Source organism: Globicephala melas, chromosome 8 (assembly GCF_963455315.2).
Source record: "Globicephala melas chromosome 8, mGloMel1.2, whole genome shotgun sequence".
Classification (NCBI taxonomy): Eukaryota; Metazoa; Chordata; class Mammalia; order Artiodactyla; family Delphinidae; genus Globicephala; species Globicephala melas.
Genome location: NC_083321.1, coordinates 88,167,355 through 88,188,034, shown reverse-complemented (window position 1 = coordinate 88,188,034; position 20,680 = coordinate 88,167,355). Strand labels below are relative to the sequence as shown.

Genomic DNA, 20,680 nt, shown 5'->3' with positions numbered 1-20,680 from the left:
CACACACACACACAGTCCCTAGAAGGCACAGGAGAAGAAAACCATCCTCTGGATTTGCCTCACTTAGTCCTGAGTTTCCCACCTACCCCAATCCTTCTCATCTCCCTCTCAACACCCCAAGGTACATGATACACTGAAGCAAGGGGAGAAAGAGCATGCAGGTCTGAGCTCCCAGGCCTTAGAGTCTGACAAACCAGTCAGAACTTTTAGCTCTGAAGTCTTGTCCAGGATGTACACGGATGTACTCAACACGTGGGCTGGGGGTCAACAGCGCTACTTCGATCTCAACACAGCCTCTTCCTTTTGGTCAGATCAGGATGGGTCAACTATAGACTAAGACAGGAGGTCCTGCTAGAAAGAGCAGATACATGGAGAAGACCTGTGATCATGTGAGAGAGTCTTCAGGTGGGGGAGGTCCAGAATTTCCTGCTTATCCCCAGCTCTGCCTCTGACTTACCTGTGCCACTGGATGAATTGTTTAACCACTCTCAGTTCCTACCTCTCCTCCTGGTGTTGCCCTCCTGCATAAATCTCTATTAACCCCTGAAATATTGTTAGAAAGTTACAAACGGTCCATCCAGTGTCAATTAATAAAGAATGGCTTATATTTATAGATCTTTGATCCTATTTAAAACACTTGATAGATGGTAAACAAAGTAAGTATTATTATCCCCGTTTTATAAATTTAAAAACCGTAATTTGGGTCCACTGATAAAATTGCTCAAAGTCTTAAAATTTTATGTGAAAGGCAATGTGGAGAATAAAACCCAGGACTTCTGACTCCTAGGCCAGTGCTCTCCCACACTGCTAACTCCAGCTGCATTCTACTAAATGTAGCCATGAGAAACATATTTCCATTTCTACCTCCATAGAGAAAAGCAATGGTGCAGGTGTGCCATGTCCAGTTGTGACTGGTCCTGCCTTAGAGCTGAAGGGAGTGTTTACTTTCCAAATAAAGTCACTGCTAGAAAGAAAGTTTGCAAAATCTGGATTTCATACGAAAGAGTTTTTCTGATTAGAGGGAAGCGGGAACAACGCCAAGGAAAATCTAATGGGAGACAGCTGGAGATGCAGGTGTGCAGACTTATAAATTACTCTGCAACTCTTCACGAGAGCTCCCCAAGACCCACAACTCAGTGGGAAGAATGGTGCTCTATTCCACCCAAGTAACTCATAGGCCTGAGAGGAGGGTCATGGCCTGGCACTCCAGCTCCCCTCAGGACAGGACCTAGTGGGCTTTCTTCCCAAAGCCAAGAGTGATAGGCACCTTTGGGGAGCCTGCCCAAGGCACAATGAGCCTCTTTCTCTGAGAACTGCTGCCCCCCTGCCACTCCCTCCAAGCCCTGAGTTGGAGCCAGCAATTACGCTAGTACCTTCACATACATATACATACCCAACCACAGCTGATTGGGCCAGACTGGTCACCTGACCCAAGCCAGGCCCGTCAAGTTCCCTCTCTCCCTGGAGTCTGGAATTAGGACAGACTCCAGGAAGAGCCGTCAGTCAGCCTGAGGTGGATTACTTGAACAGAGAAAATGCAGAAGCTCTGAGGCATGCATTTTACTCCACGCCCATGAGAAGCAGACAAAGTCACATTACATCCTGAAAAGGCCCGTGTTTACGAATACTGTTTCTTTCACAGGAAAGCAGGGGTTAGAGAGTGAATGGAAGGTCTGGGTTCCTAACAGCTTTTGAGCTTCTAGTCCAACTGTCCTTGTATTCTCTAAGGTACTCCAGCATCCCAATATGCAGGGTTTTTTTTTCTTTTCTTTCTCTCTTTCTCCCCCTTCCCCACCCTGCCCCCACTGGCTGTAATTAGTTTCTATCATTAACAATCAAAAATACCTTGAATAAGACCCCAATAAGAATTACTCTCGACTTGATGACTGTTTGACATGGTTACCTGCTATCAAAAGAAGTCTCACCCCTGCCTCCTCCAAAGGCCTATGCAATGAAATTTAGAAAAGTATCTGAAGACAACTTTGGACCCAGTGGATGCTTCATGAAGTGATTTAAGGTAAACAGAACATAAGTAAACTGAACTAATTCCTAGACCTACGTTTTAAAAAAATCAAATCAAATCACTTAGGGTTTAAAATGGCATCTGGCTGGATGCTCCTGATGAAGTGTCTCCAAACTTTTCCCTAAATTACTTACAAAACAGAAAAAAAAAAAAAAGGCAAAAATTCACAACAACATCAAAAGTGAAGATGAACCAACAAACTGTTACCTGAATCTAAAAGCAATTTCTATCACCTCAATAAAGCTAATGAAGCTAAGATGCATTGAGACAAACAACCCATGTTTCACCTTGTAAAACAGAGTAACCCCACCCACCTGAAAAATGATAAGAATACGTTGCCTTTCTCCTACTTTCTACCCGCAGTTCAGAGATCCAGGACCTAACCAAACAAACAACTGGCTCTCTACTATGGGTGCTACTCTCTGGATAGGCCAGAGAACTATTCTGTCTCCCCCAATCTATCTACATCCATTCACAGACAATTCCTGGGAAACCATGGAACAGGAATTAGCAGAGGACCAGCAATAGCACATCACATTTTAGAAGGTATTTTTCCCACACATGATGCTTCATAGGCAGGACAAAGGCAGTTTGTGCTGGAGAGTAAGATTTTGACATACTCATCAGTTCTGACTGTTAGAGAACAGGCAGAAGTTGGAGGAGATCCCACATCAGTTCAGCAGGGCTGCACAAAATGAATCCCATCAATTCTGGGAACTGCTGAGGAGCTATGCACCTCAGCTGGCCCTCCAGCTGCACACCTAAGGAACAGGGCAGTGAGGAAAACAAAAGACAGGCCACACTTCCTCTGTTAGCAAGCACCAAGTCTCCATAGAGCTCTACATGCTTTAAGGTAAATAAAGTGAAGAGGGTAGTGGGGTAGGGGCGATGGGACCTATAGAAAAACAATGTCATAAACAAGAAAAAGAGAATCACCCAGAAGACTAAGAAAAAGAACACAACTCTGAAGATGATTTACTACAGAAACCAGAAGAAAATTTTAGGAAATTGGCATCTATAATATGAAAAACATAACATGAGGTTTTTATGTTATGAGGTTGAAACTGAAAACAAGCTGAGATAAAACTGATACCAGGATAAACTTCAAAGACTGCCACCTTGAAATGACATTATAGGTCCTACAAAAATGTGATGGGGGGAAGCTCCTTTGTTTATGCAAAGCCTAATTGTGACTCTTTTAAAATAAACAATAAGATATAACTTTTAATAATAAAAGAGACAACAGTTAGTTAAAAGAGTGGAGTGTTTTAAAATGTCATCCAAAACAACATTAGACAATGTTCAGTTATTATCCATGCAGGTTTCAGTCACTTGCTTGTGAGAGTTCTTCTTTTCTTCTTTTATCAAATGTCTGAGCAAATCAGAACTCCATATACCCATTGAGGAAAGGTGGTATTCTGAAACTTTTTTTTTTGGCAGAAGTGACAGGAGTGTTAAAATCCAATAATTAGGACTTCCCTGGTGGCACAGTGGTTAAGAATCTGCCTCCCAATGCAGGAGACACGGGTTCAAGCCCTGGTCCAGGAAGATCCCACATGCCACGGAGCAACTAAGCCCGTGCACCACAACTACTGAGCCTGTGCTCTACAGCCTGTGAGCCACAACTACTGAGCCCACATGCCACAACTACTGAAGCCCACAAGCCTAGAGCCCGTGCTCCGCAACAAGAGAAGCCACAGCAACAAGAAGCCTGCGCACTGCAACAAAGAGTAGCCCCTGTTCGCCGCAACTAGAGAAAGCCAACGCACAGCAACTAAGACCCAATGCAGCCAAAAATAAATAAATTTATTTTTAAAAATCCATTAATTACTTCATTACCTCATTTGAGATAGTTTCAGTGTCTAAGTTACTCTCTTTTCTTAGCAACAACAGTAATTAAGAAAGCAAAGTTTAAGGCAGTTCTCATAGAAATTTTATAAGAATTTTGTAAAAATCTTTTAGAAAAGGTACATGGTGACTTCAGAATATGTATTATTAGAGTAAATTCAGCTGCTGTACAAATACACCCAATATTTATATATTGGATGAAATATAATAAAAGTTGATTCGTCACTTAGAAAACAGCCTAAGACAAATGTTCCAAGCTGCCAAGAGCAGCTCTCCAACCTTGGGCACACAGGATAACAAAAGTTCTGCCAACTTCATCATGTGGCCTCCAAGGTTGTCATTGTCATCTGCTGGCACTTAGCTGGAATAAGGAAAAAAAGAGCACGGAGAAGAGCTCACTGAATGCTCTTATGGGGAAGTTCTGTAAGTCACACACATCACTCGAATTCACTAGAACTCAGTTGTATGGTAAACATCCAGGGGCTTCAGGCCTATAAAAGAGAATCTGACCAGTGGTTTCCAAGAACAGATAGAAAGGAAGCTAGTTTTGATAAGAAAACTATCTGCAAGAAAATAAAATTATTTAACAATAATTAATAGGAAGCAGTAAATGAGTGGAATTGACATGGCAGAAAATCGAATAAGTATTATGGATGGCAAACTTGAGAAACACTTCCAAAATGCAGAGAAAGAGAACAAAGAATTAAAACTATCATATTTCACTGATTCTAAGATGTCCATTTTTGCACATGTTTACAATTCAGAAATCAGGTTACGTCTTACAATCGGTGGCATCTTACAATTGGTGGCATCTTACAATCATAGTGGACCAGGGGGCTGTCCTGGTGAGGCTGTCAAGTCCTGGGTATGGCCAAACGTGGTCTCAGTTGTTCATGTTGTAAGCACTTTAATTGATTTATGTACATTGTTGTGATTACATGTGAGTTTAATTGCCATTTAAAATGTCTTTTATAAGATTACACTATGATTTGGCATTGAAACAAGAAGTTATTGTGTATGCAGAAAGCCGTGGAATTAGAGGAGCGGGATTAATTTGATATTACTGAAGTAAATATCTGTTATTGGAGCAATGACTGCAATTCCTTTTTTTTTTAAGCCAAGTTCTTTAAGGGATCAAAGAAAGGTAAAAGAAGTTATCCTTAAGTAGAAGCTTAGAAGCTGTGTTATGTTTCGTAACTGAGATACACGCAAAAGATATTGCCTGTCACATGCCAAACAATGCAATTGAAGGCAGGAGAAACTTCCAAATCTCTCAAAATAGATGAAATACTTCAAAACAAGAAGGAAGCTGGTGGATCAACTTACCAATTTCACAAGGCTATAATTATGGCATTACGTCATAATTTAACTGGCAACATTTTTTCTTCCTTAGTTGTATATAAAATAGAAGTGCTTCTTACAATCAATAAAATACAGAAAGTAAAAAAGAAGATAATAGCTATGGAAGACCAGGAACAGAGATTCAGCCCAAGAATTATGTTTCTGAAGAAGAATCCAGAACAATCAAAGAAGAAGCCACCACTGAAGATATAGTAAAAGAAAACTTTCCAAAAAGGGAGGGGAAGAGGGGAAGCTGAGAGAAAGAAACGGGTTCGCCAGGTTCCAGGAAAAAGTAACTAACAGAGACTCACACCTAAAAATATTCTGACAACTTTTTAAATTAAAATAGAAAACGTGTTTTCTATGTATCTATCTCCAGACCAATAAAAGAAGATAAAAATATCTATAAAGGAATAAAAATCATGCTGACCTTGGTCTTCTCATCTATGATAGAGTGATGTCTATAGAGTTTTGACATAGAAAAAATTTAGATTCAGGTATTTTACTCACAGATAAGTTTTAGTTTTTGAGAGGAGTTAACGAAAAAGACATTCATAAGAGCTCAAAATGTCTGCCACTCATATACTGTTTAAATCACTTTAAAGTATATTCCAACTGCTCAAGTCATGACAAAATTAGGAGCTCAAGAATGGGAAAATCAAAATATAAAAGGATTAGCGGTGAGCATTGAAGCCAATCACACATAAAGATAGGTCTAAGATAGTTCTTTAAATACAGTTACAAGACAGAATGTAAGTGTCAAAAATATGTGTCAAAAACATAAGTGTCAAAAATCTAGATCCAGGACACACAACATCAAAAAATAATTTAATAATAACCCAGGTTGTAAACCCATAATTAACTCATAATCTTTCAGGTAAGAAGGAGGAACAGAGGGAAATGAAAAGATACAAAAGTCATTATCCTACACAGTTGTGAGCCTAAAAATACTGTTTTACTCTTGACTTTACCACTGGGAGAAATATTTATTGGTGTTCACATACATTTTTAGAAACACATTACATATGAGAGTAGGGGGCTGTCCTTAAAAAGATTAAACTTCACCCCTGACTCAAGGTCTTTAGTCTGAAGACAGAGGATAGATTTTAATTTGTTACAAGACTAAACAGATGTTAAATTCCTGGAAGAAACCTATGGAGAACCAGTCTTCAAATGGTGATTAGACTTTACTGCTTACCAGTATTTTCCATTCCTTCTGGTAAAAGATTCCTAAAAATCTGGTATGTAAGGATGCAGAGTTCTTTACAGTTCTTGTTCACATTGGTGCATCTATACCTGAGAGCACCACACACACACAGATACACACACACACACACCACAGCCCATGTCTGTGTAAACTGTGACAGTCCTCAAACTGGACAGCCTTGTTCAACAGCATCACTGGTGTCACAGAGAAAGAAAAATACAAAACTTCAGACCACAGGGAGGTGTTCCATGGTGACTATTGTGACACACACATCACTTGGGCCTGAATCAGTACATACACCAGATGTTTTCCATGTGCTATCTAATTTAATGCTCACAACAACCTTCCAAGTAGGTACCATTTTTCCAGCTTTACAGAAGCGAAAACTGAGGCTCAAAGAGATTGTTTTCCAGAATTACACAGCCAGTAAGCGGGTGGCAGAGGCAGATCTCCAAGCCAGGAATTTCTGGAGTAAAAGTTTCATCACACCATACCATACCACTTCCCTAATTCAAAGAGAGAAGGTAGAAGGAAAGAGAAGAAGAGATTAATTTTATAATTTATTAAAATCTTAGTACAGGTGCTTCCTCTTCTACAAAATAATAATAATAATGCAACGCACTGAACTAATCACCCTGTGCTGGGACCACATTAATCCTCCCTAAAGCATTCACACAGTGGATATGGGGCTGCTTTTTCTCTAACATAAATGGTTCTGAAACATTCCCAGGGAGTGCCCTGGTCTCTGGGGCGTGATTAGCAAGTACCAATTAATGTGCCTTCACGCCTCTTTGTTTCTTCAGTATTCTGGGCTTTTCTCTTGCCAGGAAGAAAGATTAGATTAAGTCATTGATTTATTCTAAAGAGTTCAAGTTCTATCTAATGCATTGATCCTTCCCAGGGCCTTGAGGAGCGGACAAGACAAAAGAATGCATCTCTAACAGTGGAATTTTAGACACCAGCAAGGGAGTTATTTTTAATTCCTGCCACCCCTCCCCCACCCCCAAAAAATTCTTCGCATCACACCATATTGAGCCAGTGGCTGCTCATCTCGCTGTTCGTAACTCAGTGTCTTGCACCCCTACAAATCCTGTGTAAAGAGACTCAACCAGGGTGTAACCAGACTGGTCCAACCCCAGCTCTCAGACTCCGGGAGACATCGGGCCGTCGCTGGGGGCACCCCGCGTCTGTTTCCGCGGTTCCTCCCCCGCCTGCCCCCGCCACCGGGGTCAGCCCGGCCGGCCTTGGCGCCCGCATCCACGAGCCACTCGCGCGTCCCCGAGCAGCCCGCGTCTCCGCGACCCCCGCCCGGCCTGACTGGAGGCTCGGAGGCTGCGGGCGGGCGGCTGCTGCCACCTCTCGGCCGCCTCCCTCCCAGCTGCACTCAGCCCTCTCCCTCTCCCACCCCGCCCCAGAAACCCTCCCTAGGCGTCCTGCCGTCCGCGGCGGGGGCGGGGAAGTACGTGATCCCTGGGCCTGGGAGGGTGAGGACCCACCCCGCAGAGGCGTCTTCCTTTCGGGCCACTCCCGCTGCGCACCCGCAATGGATGTGGGGATGAAGGCGGCTAGCACCCACCTACCCCCGCATTCTGTGACGCAGCTGCCCGTACCCCTTCCCCGCCTGGAGATCCGGAAATGCCACCTCGTTTCCCCGGGCCACAGCCTGGACCCCAGTACACCCGAAAACAACCAGGACCCCGCAAATCTGGGCCTTCCCGGCTGCCTAAAGGAATGCGGGTTGGAGCAGAGGCTTTTAAACTCAGATTCCTCCGTCAGACACCCCTGAATTCGAATCTCCGGGGCAGAGGACAGGAAACAGTTTTTACAAAGTTCCCCAGGTGATCCAAATGGCAGGCAGACTGGGGACCCACCCAGTTAGAAAATCTACATGACCTTTTCCCATCACCTGCTCTCATGCACAAACAAGCACTCCGCGGCTATCAAGAGACATCCAGTATCAGGCCCAGGGCTTGGAAGGAGAAGGGTGTGACTGACAGCACTGTCACCTAGCCCAGGGGTGGCTTTCCAACCTTCTCTGTTCAAAGTGCTCTTAGAGGCTCAGAAATTTTTTTCACAGTCCTCTGGGGCCAAAAGAAATACCTAAGGGTTCTGTTCATTTAGTTAGGCCCAAACCAAGTAATAAGTATTTATGTCCTAATAACTGAGTAGCCGTTCGAAAAAATAATACATATAAATTAGGGAATACTTCATTCTTAAATAACCACAACTACTTACTAACGGGATGTGTGGTGTGCCGGTTGGGCAGTGCACAACCTCTCAAAACTCAGAATCACGTTAGACACTGCCACCCTCATTTCCTGTTCTGCACTGATTTGCCCATGGTGCTTGCTTTTTATCACAGCAACCACTGAAAAGCCAGCTTCACAAAGATATGTCATCGAAAAGCATGTAGGGCAATCTCATGGTGAAACTGCAAGCTATCCTGAGCTAGTTAGTAGCTTGCATGGAGTCCAACAGACGTTGAGTGTTCTCTTAAACATTTAGCATCCCGTGGAGCGCTGTGAATTAATCGCAGGGCTCCAGGACACCCCGGAGCAGAGTTTGGGAACATGCTTAGCTCTTGCTCTCCATCTCATCTCACACCACACTCCCCAGGGTTCACAGTGCTTGAACTACTAGGACCTTCTTTCTTCCCTTGCATGAGCCAGGCGCTTGCCCTCCTCGGCACATTTCCTGCATCCTTGCTGTTTTCTCTGCCTTGAATGTTCTTCCTTCCGCAGGTCCCGGCAAGGCAGACGCCCCCTCGGCCTTCAGGTCTCAGTTCAAATATCACTGCACACCCCGAAGCCTCTTCGGGCCTCCTACTACATCACCCTCTATCAGCCTCTCTCCTTGTCTTTGTAGCTCTTATCACTATCTGAAATTATCCTGTTTATTTATTTGTTGGTTTACTTATTTTCTGGCTTCCCCATCAGAATGTGAGCTTTATGAGATTTTTGTTTATTCGTTTTCACAGAACCCAGAACAACGCTTAGCAATAAACAGACAATCGGTAATTGTTTACTGAGTGAATGCAGCCACCTTGCCCCGCTCGGAGAGGTAAAGGTATGAAGAATGTGCTTTACATGTGCTAATTCTTTTGATCTTCACAACAGCTACTAAACAACAGATATGATGAACCCCACTTTATAGATGAGTGAATCAAGGTTCAGAGAAGTTAAGTGTTCAAGGCTGTCAGAGCTAAGAGTCAAATTCAGGGCCAGCTGACTTCAAGGCCGCTTTTCCTAAAATCACATTGCCTCCCGTGGATTTCCCTTTATCTGCCCATAAGGCCGTGGCAACGCCAGGAAATGGAACATGGAGTTAATCCCCAGAGTCCTTAAAAGAGAAACTGGCCCAGGTTGGAGTTCACCGTGTAGAGGGCCCGGCGCCCACCTCCAGTAGAGACCAGCACAGGTGGCCCTCCCTGGGGAGGTCTTGCCTCTGCAATCCTCCTCCTGCCGGTGCCAGGCTGAGGGATGCCTCTGGCAGCCGTATCTTTGGCCTGGCCCATGTTCCGTTGTAAACGTAACGACTTGTGTAACTGGTGGCTGCCTCTAACTGCCAAGTTCCTGTTGATCACCCTGACGGGTAGGGGGCCCAACACACACAGATGCGATCTGTGGATCTGATGGGCACACACCGTGTTCCCTGCACTGCACTGGGTGCTGAGGGGCCCTGCCTTTCAGACAGTCCCTGAGTGAAGCAAGGATTATGAGGACACACTCATCTGCAGTCCCTGCAGGGAATTTTAGGTTGCGTGACATGCCCCCAGGAACTGTGAAGGGACTCACAGGTCAGACACTGGGTGGCTGGCCATTGAGTTTGAGACGCTCGTACAAAGGAGAGGAGATTAAAATTTGGTCTCTAAAATCAAGGGACCTGTGCTTTGTCACTCTCCCTTCCTCATATGCTTTGCTTTTACCACTATTAAACTGGGTGGTTCAGACAGGAAAACAATTCACCTTTCCTCTCCTCCCCTCTGCGCTCCCCTTTGCCTGGCCTAGCCAGCTCCTGCTGCTTCTTTCAAACTCAATCTCCTTGATTCCTCTTCCAGCAAAGCCTTCCTGAGACCCCACTGGGCCAGGTACCCCTCCTCTGTGCTCAAAACACCCCACGAGGGCTTCCCTGGTGGCGCAGTGGTTGAGAGTCTGCCTACCAATGCAGGGGACGCGGATTCGGGACGCGGGTTCATGCCCCGGTCCGGGAAGATCCCACATGCCACGGAGCGGCTGGGCCCGTGAGCCATGGCCGCTGAGCCTGCGCGTCCGGAGCCTGTGCTCCGCAACGGGGGAGGCCACAGCAGTGAGAGGCCCGCGTACCGCAAAAAAAAAAAACAAACAAAAAAAACACCCCACGAATGACTGGATCCTGGTCCTGACCACATTGCACTGTAATTACATGCGTGTGCGGCTCTGTCTCCCCCACCAAACTGGACGCTTATTCACTATTGAATCTCCAGCCCTTAGCACCATGCCTGGCACAGAGAAAGAGTTTAGCGGTAAATATTTGTGATGGGTGAGTTACTGAATTCCCAGACCACATGTTCTAACATAGTTGGGAAGATCTGTCACCCCTGTTCTAGTCTCTGTGCTATCAGCATTCGTAGGATCTTAGACAAGACCTCAAAGATCATCTAGCCCAGCACACAGGCACCTGTACCCTGAGGTCCCTGCACTGGAAGGGTGGCCCTTGAAAACCACAAACAGCAAGAGAATGGTACCCTGGGAAAGGCTTGGCCACAGGCTGCTGAGAGCTCCTAAGGCTCTGAGCCTGCATCGCTGACTGTTTAGAACAAGCTGTAGGTGACTGGGTCCGGGACCGGGCCCCCACACTGTGTGACACTGCGATTGCTCCCTCTCGGGTCTGTGATATCACCTCCACACACAGCAGCCACTCTACCCTCCCTGACGCACAGATAGCCTGCCAGACAAATTGTCAGAAAACAATTAACCTGAGACTGGGTAACAAGAAAGTAGAAACATGTAAGAACAAAGGAGATGGCTCCTAATAGCAAAGTTTGCCTTGGGCTGCCAGCACCAGGAGACCTGGGGGTCAGGGCTTCAGTCATCAGGATCTGCCCCTGATGCTTCATCTCAGGACAACAGAGCCCCCCCTTTCATCATGAGCTTGCTGCTTGGCTGGCCTGGGAGCCTGCAGGGACCCCCTGTGGCCAGTGACGAGAGGAAAAGGCAGCAGCTCAGGAGAACAGAAGACAGGCTCCCCGTTGCCCGTGGAGAAACAGCAGCTTCTCTGCAGCCGGACTCGGAGAGGCAGGAAAGAGAAGAAACATTTAGGAAACATCAGGTGACCGACTGCTGACTGGCAAGCTCGTGGGGAGAAATGAGAGACAGAGACAGAACAGCGGGGAGGCGACACAGACACGAACACAAACTGAGAAACAGAAGTCCAAAACTTCAGAAAGAATTGCTAAAAAGAATGAGTTTTCACAAGCAATGTGATCCTGAGAGCAGGAGGGGCCCTCCTGAGGGTTGGGAGGGGAATATGAAAGCATAACCAGAATGTTCCGGACCTCATCCCCGGAAACTGCAAAGGCAGAGCACATTTCCTTTCAATTCCCAAACTGTGATCACCTGAGGCTTAGGTTCCACGCCCCCGCCAACCGACCTGTCGGCCTGTCTGCAGCTCCAGCCTCCCCGGGAGGCCACCCCCATGGAGCCCATGAGCTTACGGCTCTGCGGGGAACAGCGGGCTTCTGCCAGGGGGTGCCGCCACAACTGCCACGCGGGCCACTAGAGAAAGGGCCTTGCTCTGCCCCTGCTTCTCAGTCCTTACCGTGGGATCCACCACACAGCATGCCTGAGACCAGCTACATTTACCCTGAATTCCCCAGAGGACTGGAGGTACAGAAGGACCTACATAGGCCCCTTACCCACCTGCCTCCCACCTTCTGCCCACCCACCTTCACAGGGCCAGCTGTCGCCCACCTCCCATGACCAGAAACATGCCAGGCACCTCCACGCTCTGGAGTCTGAGTCCGAGAGATATTGCCTCACCCCAGTCTAAGGCCTCCTCCCGAAACCAATGTGTGCCCTGGATTGCCCCCTTTCACACCCCACCCCTTCCAGGGGGCACCACTCCCACCCACCCTGTAGTCCAGAAGTGTGCGGGCAAGACCATCTCATGATATCAGAAAACAGTACATTTCCCAAAGGCTGGCTGATCCTTAAATAACCTCGGGTGGGGAGTGTCAAAAGCCCAGCTCAGGGGGCTTCCCTGGTGGCGCAGTGGCTAAGAATCCGCCTGCCAATACAGGGGACACGGGTTCGATCTCTGTTCAGGGAGGATCCCACATGCCGGAGCAATTAAGCCCGTGCACCACAACAACTAAGCCTGCACTCTAGAGCCCGCAAGCCACAACTACTGAAGCCCATGTGCCTAGAGTCCGTGCTCCACAACAAGAGAAGCCACTGCAATGAGAAGCCCACACAACAAACAGTAGCCCCCGCTCTCTGCAACTAGAGAAAGCCAGCACGCAGCAACGAAGACCCAACGCAGCCAAAAACAAAATAAATAAATCTATAAAAAAAAAAAAAAGAAAAGGATGTGATGATAAAATGCTATAATAATTTAAAAAAATAAATAAAGCTCAGCTCAGTTTCCTTTTAGTCTCTTAAGAGTTAGGGGCCCAATCCCACACAAGTTCCTTTTCACATGTAGATGCCAGTGAATTCACTCCTCAAAACTATCAATTGAGGGACTTCCCTGATGTCCAGTGGTTAAGATTCCCCCCTTCCTCCCTGGTGGCGCAGTGGTTGAGCGTCCGCCTGCCGATGCAGGGGACACGGGTTCATGCCCTGGTCCGGGAAGATCCCACATGCCGCGGAGTGACTGGGCCCATGAGCCATGGCCGCTGAGCCTGTGCGGCCACAGCAGTGGTCTGCATACTGCAAAAAAAAAAAAAAAAAGATTCCCCCCTTCCAATGCAGGGGGTGTACATTTGATCCCTGATTGGGGAGCTAAGATCCCACATGCCACGTGGTGGCCAAGAAAATTAAAAAAACAAACAAACAAAAAACTATCAATTTAAAATTTGCAAATCATCAGGGAAATTCGAATCAAAACCACAATGACTTATCACCTTATGCCTGTTAGAATGACTGTTAGCAAAAAGACAAGAAATAAGTGCTATAAGGATGTGGAGAAGAGGAAATCCTTGTGCACTGTTGGTGGGAATGTAAATTGGTGCAGCCACTATGGAAAATATAGTGAGGAGGTTCTAGAACTACCTACCGTATGATCCAGCAATCTCACTTCTGGATTATATCCAGAGAAAATAAAATCACTACTTCAAAAAGATATCTGCACCCCTGTGTTCACTGCAGCATTATTTACAATAGCCAAGATATGGAAATAACCTGTGTGTCCACTGACAGATGAATGGATAAGGAAAATGTGGTATATATATATACAATGGAATATTATTCAGCCCTAAGAAGAAGGAAACCCTGCCATTTGTGACAATATGGATGAAACATGAGGGCATTATGCTAAGCAAAAGAAGTCACATAGAGAAAGACAAATACTGTATAATCTCACTTATATGTGGAATCTAAAAAAATAAAATAAAATAAAAAGGACACACACACGAAACTAACTCGTAGATACAGGGAACAAACTGATGGCTGCCTGAAGCTGTGGAAGGAGGGGGCTGGAATGGGTGAAGGTGGCCAAAAGGCACACGCTTCCAGTTATAAAGTAAATAAGTCCTGGAGATGTACTGTAAAAAGGAAGGGAGGGAGGGAGGGAAGGAGGAAAGGATAAAACAAACCATGTTGCCCACCATCCAGTTCCACCTACATACACCCTGAAAGGAACGAAGGGCGAAGATCGGGAATGAGGCATGCTGTGCTCCGGGAAAACAGGTAGAACAGGCCCTCAGGTAGTTAGATATTTTCAGGAGAAAATTTCACGCACCCAGATTCTTGCGTCTTCCTGTATGTAGAAAAGCACTAAAACCTTTAACTGAGATATCTATTCCTTGTGATTAACAGTAACCTACCAAGATGTGTGCTTGATCGCACATAACCCCTCGCCAAAATCCCGTATCTACTGACCTCCCCCTACCTCTTCAGAGCAGTTCCTCAGAGCTATCTGAGAGGCCATCTCCCGGCTATAGTCCTCAGTAAGTCCCCAAATAAACCCAAATCTCACAGCTCTCATGTTGTGCATTTTTATTTCAGTCAACAGAAGGAAGAGAGGGAGGGAGGGAGAGAGAAAGGAAGAAAGAAAGAAAGAAAAAGGAAGGAAGGAAGGAAGGAAGGGAAGGAGGGAGGGGGGAGGGAAGGGGGAGGGAAGGAGGGAGGGAGGGAGGAAGGGAGGGGGGAAGGGAGAGAGAGAGAAAGGAAGAAAGAAAGAAAGAAAAGGGAAGGAGGGAAGGGAGGGGGAGGGGAGGGAGAGAGAAAGAGAAAGGAAAGGGAAGGAAGAAAGAAAGAAAATAAGGTTACTTTGCACTCTTTGGCTTCAGAATGGGAGTCCACATGGTCTGGCTTTGCAGAGTTCTCTCCAGTCCTCCTCCAGCCACTTTGGCGCATTCAAACCTTCGTCCCATCCACTTCCATCTACTTCCAGGCCTTTGCACAGCTGTGTTCCGCCTGGCATATCCTTCTTTGCAATTCCTACTCATCTTCAAAACTCAGTCCAAACATTTCTGCCTCTAGGGAATGTTCCCTGACTTAAAACATACAACCTAGTCACCCCTGCTCTGTGCTCCCATCTCCCATGCCTGCGCGACTCATAAGAGGTACTTGAAAGTGCTTCTTGACTGGAAGAGTGATTGAAAGAGGACACCAGGATTAAATTCCCTTGAAGGCTACCAGGGAGACACTCATTGGTCACTAAAATCTTTCTCCTTCTATTATAGGAATAGAACTGTAGCTGGGCACTGGCTACAGGAAGGGAATACTTTTCCCAATGCCCCTTGCTTCCATGGGACTAAATTCTCACCATTGGAAAATGAGCAAACATGATGGGCCACTTCAAATACATCCACATGCTCCTCGTGTTCTTTCTGGAACCCATTAGTGCCTGCATGCCAGCTTTAGGCAGCAGTTCTGGCTAACGCCCTAGGGATGGTTCCAGGTTCCCGAATGCCCTTGTGGAATAAATGAGCTCATTGATTCACCATAGACTGTTGAATGAGAGAGAAATAAACCTCAATGTTCTTTAAGCCACGGTATTCTTGGGTGTTTTTCTTACAACAGCTCTTCCTTTCGCCCTGACTAATAATAAATAAGAGCAAGCAGTTTCCTGGCATGAGTCACACCTGGTTCCAGCTCACAGCAGCGATCATGCCCTCTAAGGATCAACTTCATATGACGTGATGGTTAAAAGCACGTACTGAGCACAGGTAAGTGCCTCTCCTGTACCAACTATGGCCTCTCTCTTCCAACAGGTGACTCATCCCTTCCCTGTCCCTTCCCGGCACAGCAGAGGATCCAGTAGGAGACAGCACACACTCAGTAGCAACACTAATCGGCAAGTGGTCTCAAGCAAGTCACTGGCCTCTGGGCACATTTTCCCTCCTTCTCTACAATGAGGGGCTGGACTAGATCAGTGCTTCTCAGCCCTGGCTGCTCAGTAGAATCACTCAGGGAGCTTTAGAAAACTGAGATGCTGAGTCTCATGCCAGACCAGTTAAAACCACATTTCTGTGGGTGGGGAACCTCTGACGTGGAACTAAATTCGGTTTTCAGGTTGACTCCATCATACCCTGGAGGCGTATCATTCCACTCCCAGTCCAGCCCAGCACAGCCTCCAGTGGGATCTGAGTCTTGCTGATAACCCAACACCTGGGACAGTAGTAGGTGTCACGCATAGTAGATGCTCATTTTTCCTTCTGAGAGGTGGCCGTCATTTTGGATAAAATTCCATATTTCCTGCACTTGATTTCAGAATATGTAAACGGAACTTTCTCTAAGGAGAAGGAAAAAGCTAACTTCATTTGCTTTTACTCCTATGGGGTCCCCAAGAGAATGATGCAGCAGGAAGAGCATTAGCTGTGTAGTCATTCAGACCCGGGTTTGGATTCCGGCTCTGCCCCTCCCTCGCTGTGTGGCTTGGGCAAGTGACTTACTGGCCCCACCCCTAACCATCATGCTGCTTTAACTACAAAGTGAAGAGCATCTCCTAGAGAATGAAAATATACAACTTGCAGCAGCCCTGGTGGAACCTCTCAGCCCAGTTTCCTTACCTGTAAAATGGGAATAATAATAGTTACAACAGACTTGATGCAAAAATATGAACAATATATATGAAACAGCGTAGCACCTAGAGTATAGAAAGTGTTCAATAACTGTTTATTTTCTCCCACTCCCCCCTCCAACATTTTCTGTATGGCAAACCTATGCACATGTGTCCCCTGAGTGGGAAGGACCCCTATTTCATAGCCATGTGGGATCCTTGCGAGGACCCAGTAGATGCAAGGTGGCTGAGATGCAGGTGTAAAGGAGTCTGCTTACTGCAACTAAAAGGATTCGACTAAACCACTTAGCAAGTAGGGACAGGCAGAGAAAATCATAAAAGGAGCCAATTATTAAGGAAGCACCTAAAAGAAGAACAATTATTCTGGAGTTTCTGGGAATAATATTAACATATGTATAACCATTTGCAAATTTTGGCTTAGGAAATTATGAGAAACATGGAAACTGAAGCCGAGCTCTCTCACCCTCACCAGTCACCACTGCAAAATCAGTTCATTTTAGTCAGAAAGTCAGATGAGGGGCTTTGCAGTCTACAGCTGATCCACCCACCGCTCAGTGGCTCTTCTTAACCTTATAAGGGAATCCTCATGGACCAAAGAGCTAGGAAAGGGAGGACAGCATCTTGCGATACACCCTGGTGGCCACTAGAGGGAGATGCTTCCTTGTGAAACATGCCTTAGCCGGCTACCTACCAGGGAGGATTCTTAGCTGAGACCAGAAGATGTGAGGGAATCCATTTTCCGTCTTCCTCTTTTAGAGACGTCAGGAGGCAGCATCCTCTCAGGGACTAAATGTCTGTCTGTCCACTTTGGTCAAGGCCAGGTGGTGTTTTACAAAGTCCATGTGATAACCCAGAGTTCCTGCAGAGCAAGAGAACACGACAGGTGGGGTAGAGGGAGGTTGAATGAGGGAGCCAGGAGAAGAAAAGTCTACTGCTGCCCTCAAACAGCTGAGAGGGAATGCAGAGGGGGCATACCTACTCAGTGCTGCTTCAAATGGCAGATAGCATTCGTGGGTGGGCGCTACAGAGAGAAACAGATGCTCAATACCAGAAGGACTCCTTGAAAACAGAGCTGTGCCAACGGGGAGTGGATTCTGGACAGGGAGCTAATCCAGCTGGCCTTGACCACCTCTGGAGGTAGTGTAGAGGGGATGCCTGCGCTGTGTAGGAGGTTGGTCTCATAGTCTCTGAGTCCACGGGAAGGAGGAAAATAGTCTGAGTGTCCCCTCTGCCCCCCCCCCCGTTATACTACTGGCAAAGCAGTCTAACTTTCCCAGTTACACTACTCATGCCACCAGTGGGCGTGGCTGCTCTGAGAGAAGCCATCCCAACCGAGGTTTTCAGAGCCACACCTGAGACCGTGCCCACCGTGGATTAAAAGACTACCGACTGGGTCAGGATAGCACAACGAGTCCAGCTTTGTTGCCTCCCTGCTGCTCCAAACACTTTGCAAGATATAAAAAGGGAAAGCCAAAAGATATAGTTGGACTGAAAAAACATCTCTTTGGATGACAAGGGAGCAGAGCTGAAGCTCAAGGCTCCTGGGTGCCGGGTCTGGAAGCCAGCAGAGTGTCGGGGGGCTCAGCTCTAACAACAACAACAAGGGTCGGGACACCCGTGCAGGGTCCCACAGGCCCCTCTGGACCTTCTCCATGTATTTCACCAGCCCGTCCTGTGCGCCCCTCCCCCTGCCCTTTCTCTCCGCTGGTGAACGTTTTACACAAAGTACTTCCGGATGACACTCAACCAGAAAGTCATGGAAAATTCGGCTCTCTCGGCTTGGTGTCCCTGACAACCACTCCAGGTGACCCTGTGGAGGCTGCAGCAGGACTGGACAGGCTGCAGAACTCCAGGTTTAATGTTGTGGGATCGCCGAGGGAGTGGAGAGGAAGGCCTGGAAGTGCTCTGCTGCTTAGACTCAGCTTTGGGTAGGTCGCCCCTAATCCAGAAAGGAAGCTGACGAAAACTGTGGCCAGGTGCAGCCTGGGGTGACAACTTCCTAGGAAGCCGTGGGCCCAGGGAACTGGGGGACAAAGTCTTTCTTCCAGGAACCAAGTTAAGACGGCCCACCGTGCCATCCCCATCTCCAACCACCAGCCAGCCGTGTGAGGCCTGTTTCTGGACCAACCAGAGGTTCAGGGGGCCAAGAGGAACCAACCACAACACCTTTAGACAGGTAGGGTTGAACACAGAGGAGAAAGAAAAAAAATCCAAACACTTCCTATTCCAAATGAACCTACAAGTCTAAAATTACAAAACACATGAAGAAATGGAATGCTAAGCATAACAGCCAAAAACATCAATAATCCAAACGTGACCCAATCCAGATGAAATCAGTTTTAGCGAGCAGCGTAACAGACATATGTAAGTATGTTGAGGAAGTTCCAGAGATAAATGAAGGTGTAATGTCTGCCCCGCAAACAAAGGCAATGACCAAGTAGCACACGCACTGGCCCGCTGGAGCGGCAGCCACTGCAGTAGATCACAGAGAGGAGCAGGTCCCTGTGCCCTTTTCTCTTAGGGCCGCACAGAGAGGTCCAGCATGGCCAAACCTGAGACTGTAGGAGAGGCACCCTGACTCTCAGCTGTTGACTGGAGAAGGCTGGGCCTCTTTCCAAAGCAATCAGAGGCTGGGATGCAACAGCAGTAGGACGTGGCGGAACCTGGGCTCAGTGTTCTTGATGGGAAGAAGCACCAGCCCAACCCCTTTTCATTGAGACCGAGGTCCAAGCTGAGTGGTTGCAGCTAAATGTGTTAGCGACCTAGTGCTGGGGATTCCTAGCTGTGGAAGAACCAGCCCCCCTCTCCAGGCATGATGTGGGAGTGAGGGCATGGGGCTGGTACCCAGTCCTTGCTGTTGATCAGGATCAACTGTCATAAGCCCTTGGGCCAGTTCCCATGGATTCCTGCAGGAAGCCAGCTCCGTTTCTGGGAGGCCCATCTGTGGGGGGGGGGGGTCAGTCCTACAGAGACCCATTTTTACCTCTCAATATCTACTTCAAGGAGAACAAAAAAAATTATGAAACCAAAACAGGTAGATATGAAAAAAATTTTTTCATCTTGGAAATGAAAAACATAGTGATTGAATTTAGAATTCAGCAGCCACAAAAATCTCTACACTGGTCGCAGTCAGAGAGGGAATTAGTAGGTTGAAAGAAGGCACTGTAGAATTCACCCAGAATGCAGCTAGAGCACAAAGAGATCAAAGGGATGAAAGTTTAGTTAAGATGGCGGATGGACTCTATGAGGGTCTAACAAACATACAGGTAGGAGTTTCAGAAGAGGGTGAAGGGAATAGTGGAGGTCTTAGTTTTCGCTCACACCCCACATCCAGTCCGTCAGCAGGCTCTCTTGACTCAACCTTCACAATACACCCTGAATCTGACCGCTTCCACCCTCCCTGTTCCTCCCACCAGGACCCAAGCTGCCGTCATCTCTTGCTTCTTAAGTGATCTCTAGCCCCGTGACAGTTTTGTCTTCGTGTAGCAGCCAACGTGATCACTAAAAGACATAAATCTGATCCTGTCACTCCCTGCTCAAAGCCCTCCAGTGGCAGCCGAAGTTCGAAGCCCTTACTGTGATCTACAAGCTCCTTCCTGACCTGGCCTGGCATGCAGTGAGCATGCCATGCTGCCTCTCATCCCAGCCTCCTGGCCACAGCACTGCCTCCTTGATTTCCCTCCAACACTGGGGGTGCTTCACCCCAGGACATCGGTGCTTGTTTTGCCCTCTGCCTAAGGGAAGCACCCCCAGATAACTGCATGGTTCACTCAATTCCTCATTTATTCAGCTCTCTGCTCAATGTACCCTCATCAGAGAGGGCTTCCCTATCTTTCTATCTAAATACCCCACCCCACGCCCATCACTGGCATTACAGGTCCACGGAGATGGAATGCTTTTGATGTAACTGGTTATCCATATGGAAAAATATTTGATTCTTATCTCCCACAGTCACAAAAATAAATCTCTGGTAAATTCTAGACCCAAAGGTGACATGTAAAGCTTCTCAACTTCAGGAGAAGATACAGAAGGATATC

The 20,680-nt window shown here is 46.9% G+C and overlaps 1 protein-coding gene across 5 annotated transcripts in view; it reads right to left on the bottom strand.

The window, feature by feature from the left end:
- PTS (6-pyruvoyltetrahydropterin synthase) overlaps window positions 1-20,680 on the bottom strand; it is a 119,132-nt gene that overhangs the window by 35,137 nt on the left and 63,315 nt on the right. For 2 of the 5 annotated variants that reach the window (XR_009564960.1, XR_009564957.1), the window contains 2 exons: window positions 17,335-17,502; window positions 16,507-16,632 (listed from right to left, as the gene is read on the bottom strand). Coding sequence is in view for 1 of the 5 variants with exons in the window: in XM_060304047.2 (XP_060160030.1) it covers window positions 17,430-17,502 (73 nt within the window). In the remaining 4 variants the exon portion in view is untranslated. Of the gene's footprint in view, window positions 1-16,506; window positions 16,633-17,000; window positions 17,503-20,680 lie in introns of those variants that run through there. The other 3 variants (XR_009564959.2, XR_009564958.1, XM_060304047.2) reach the window with 2 other exon arrangements.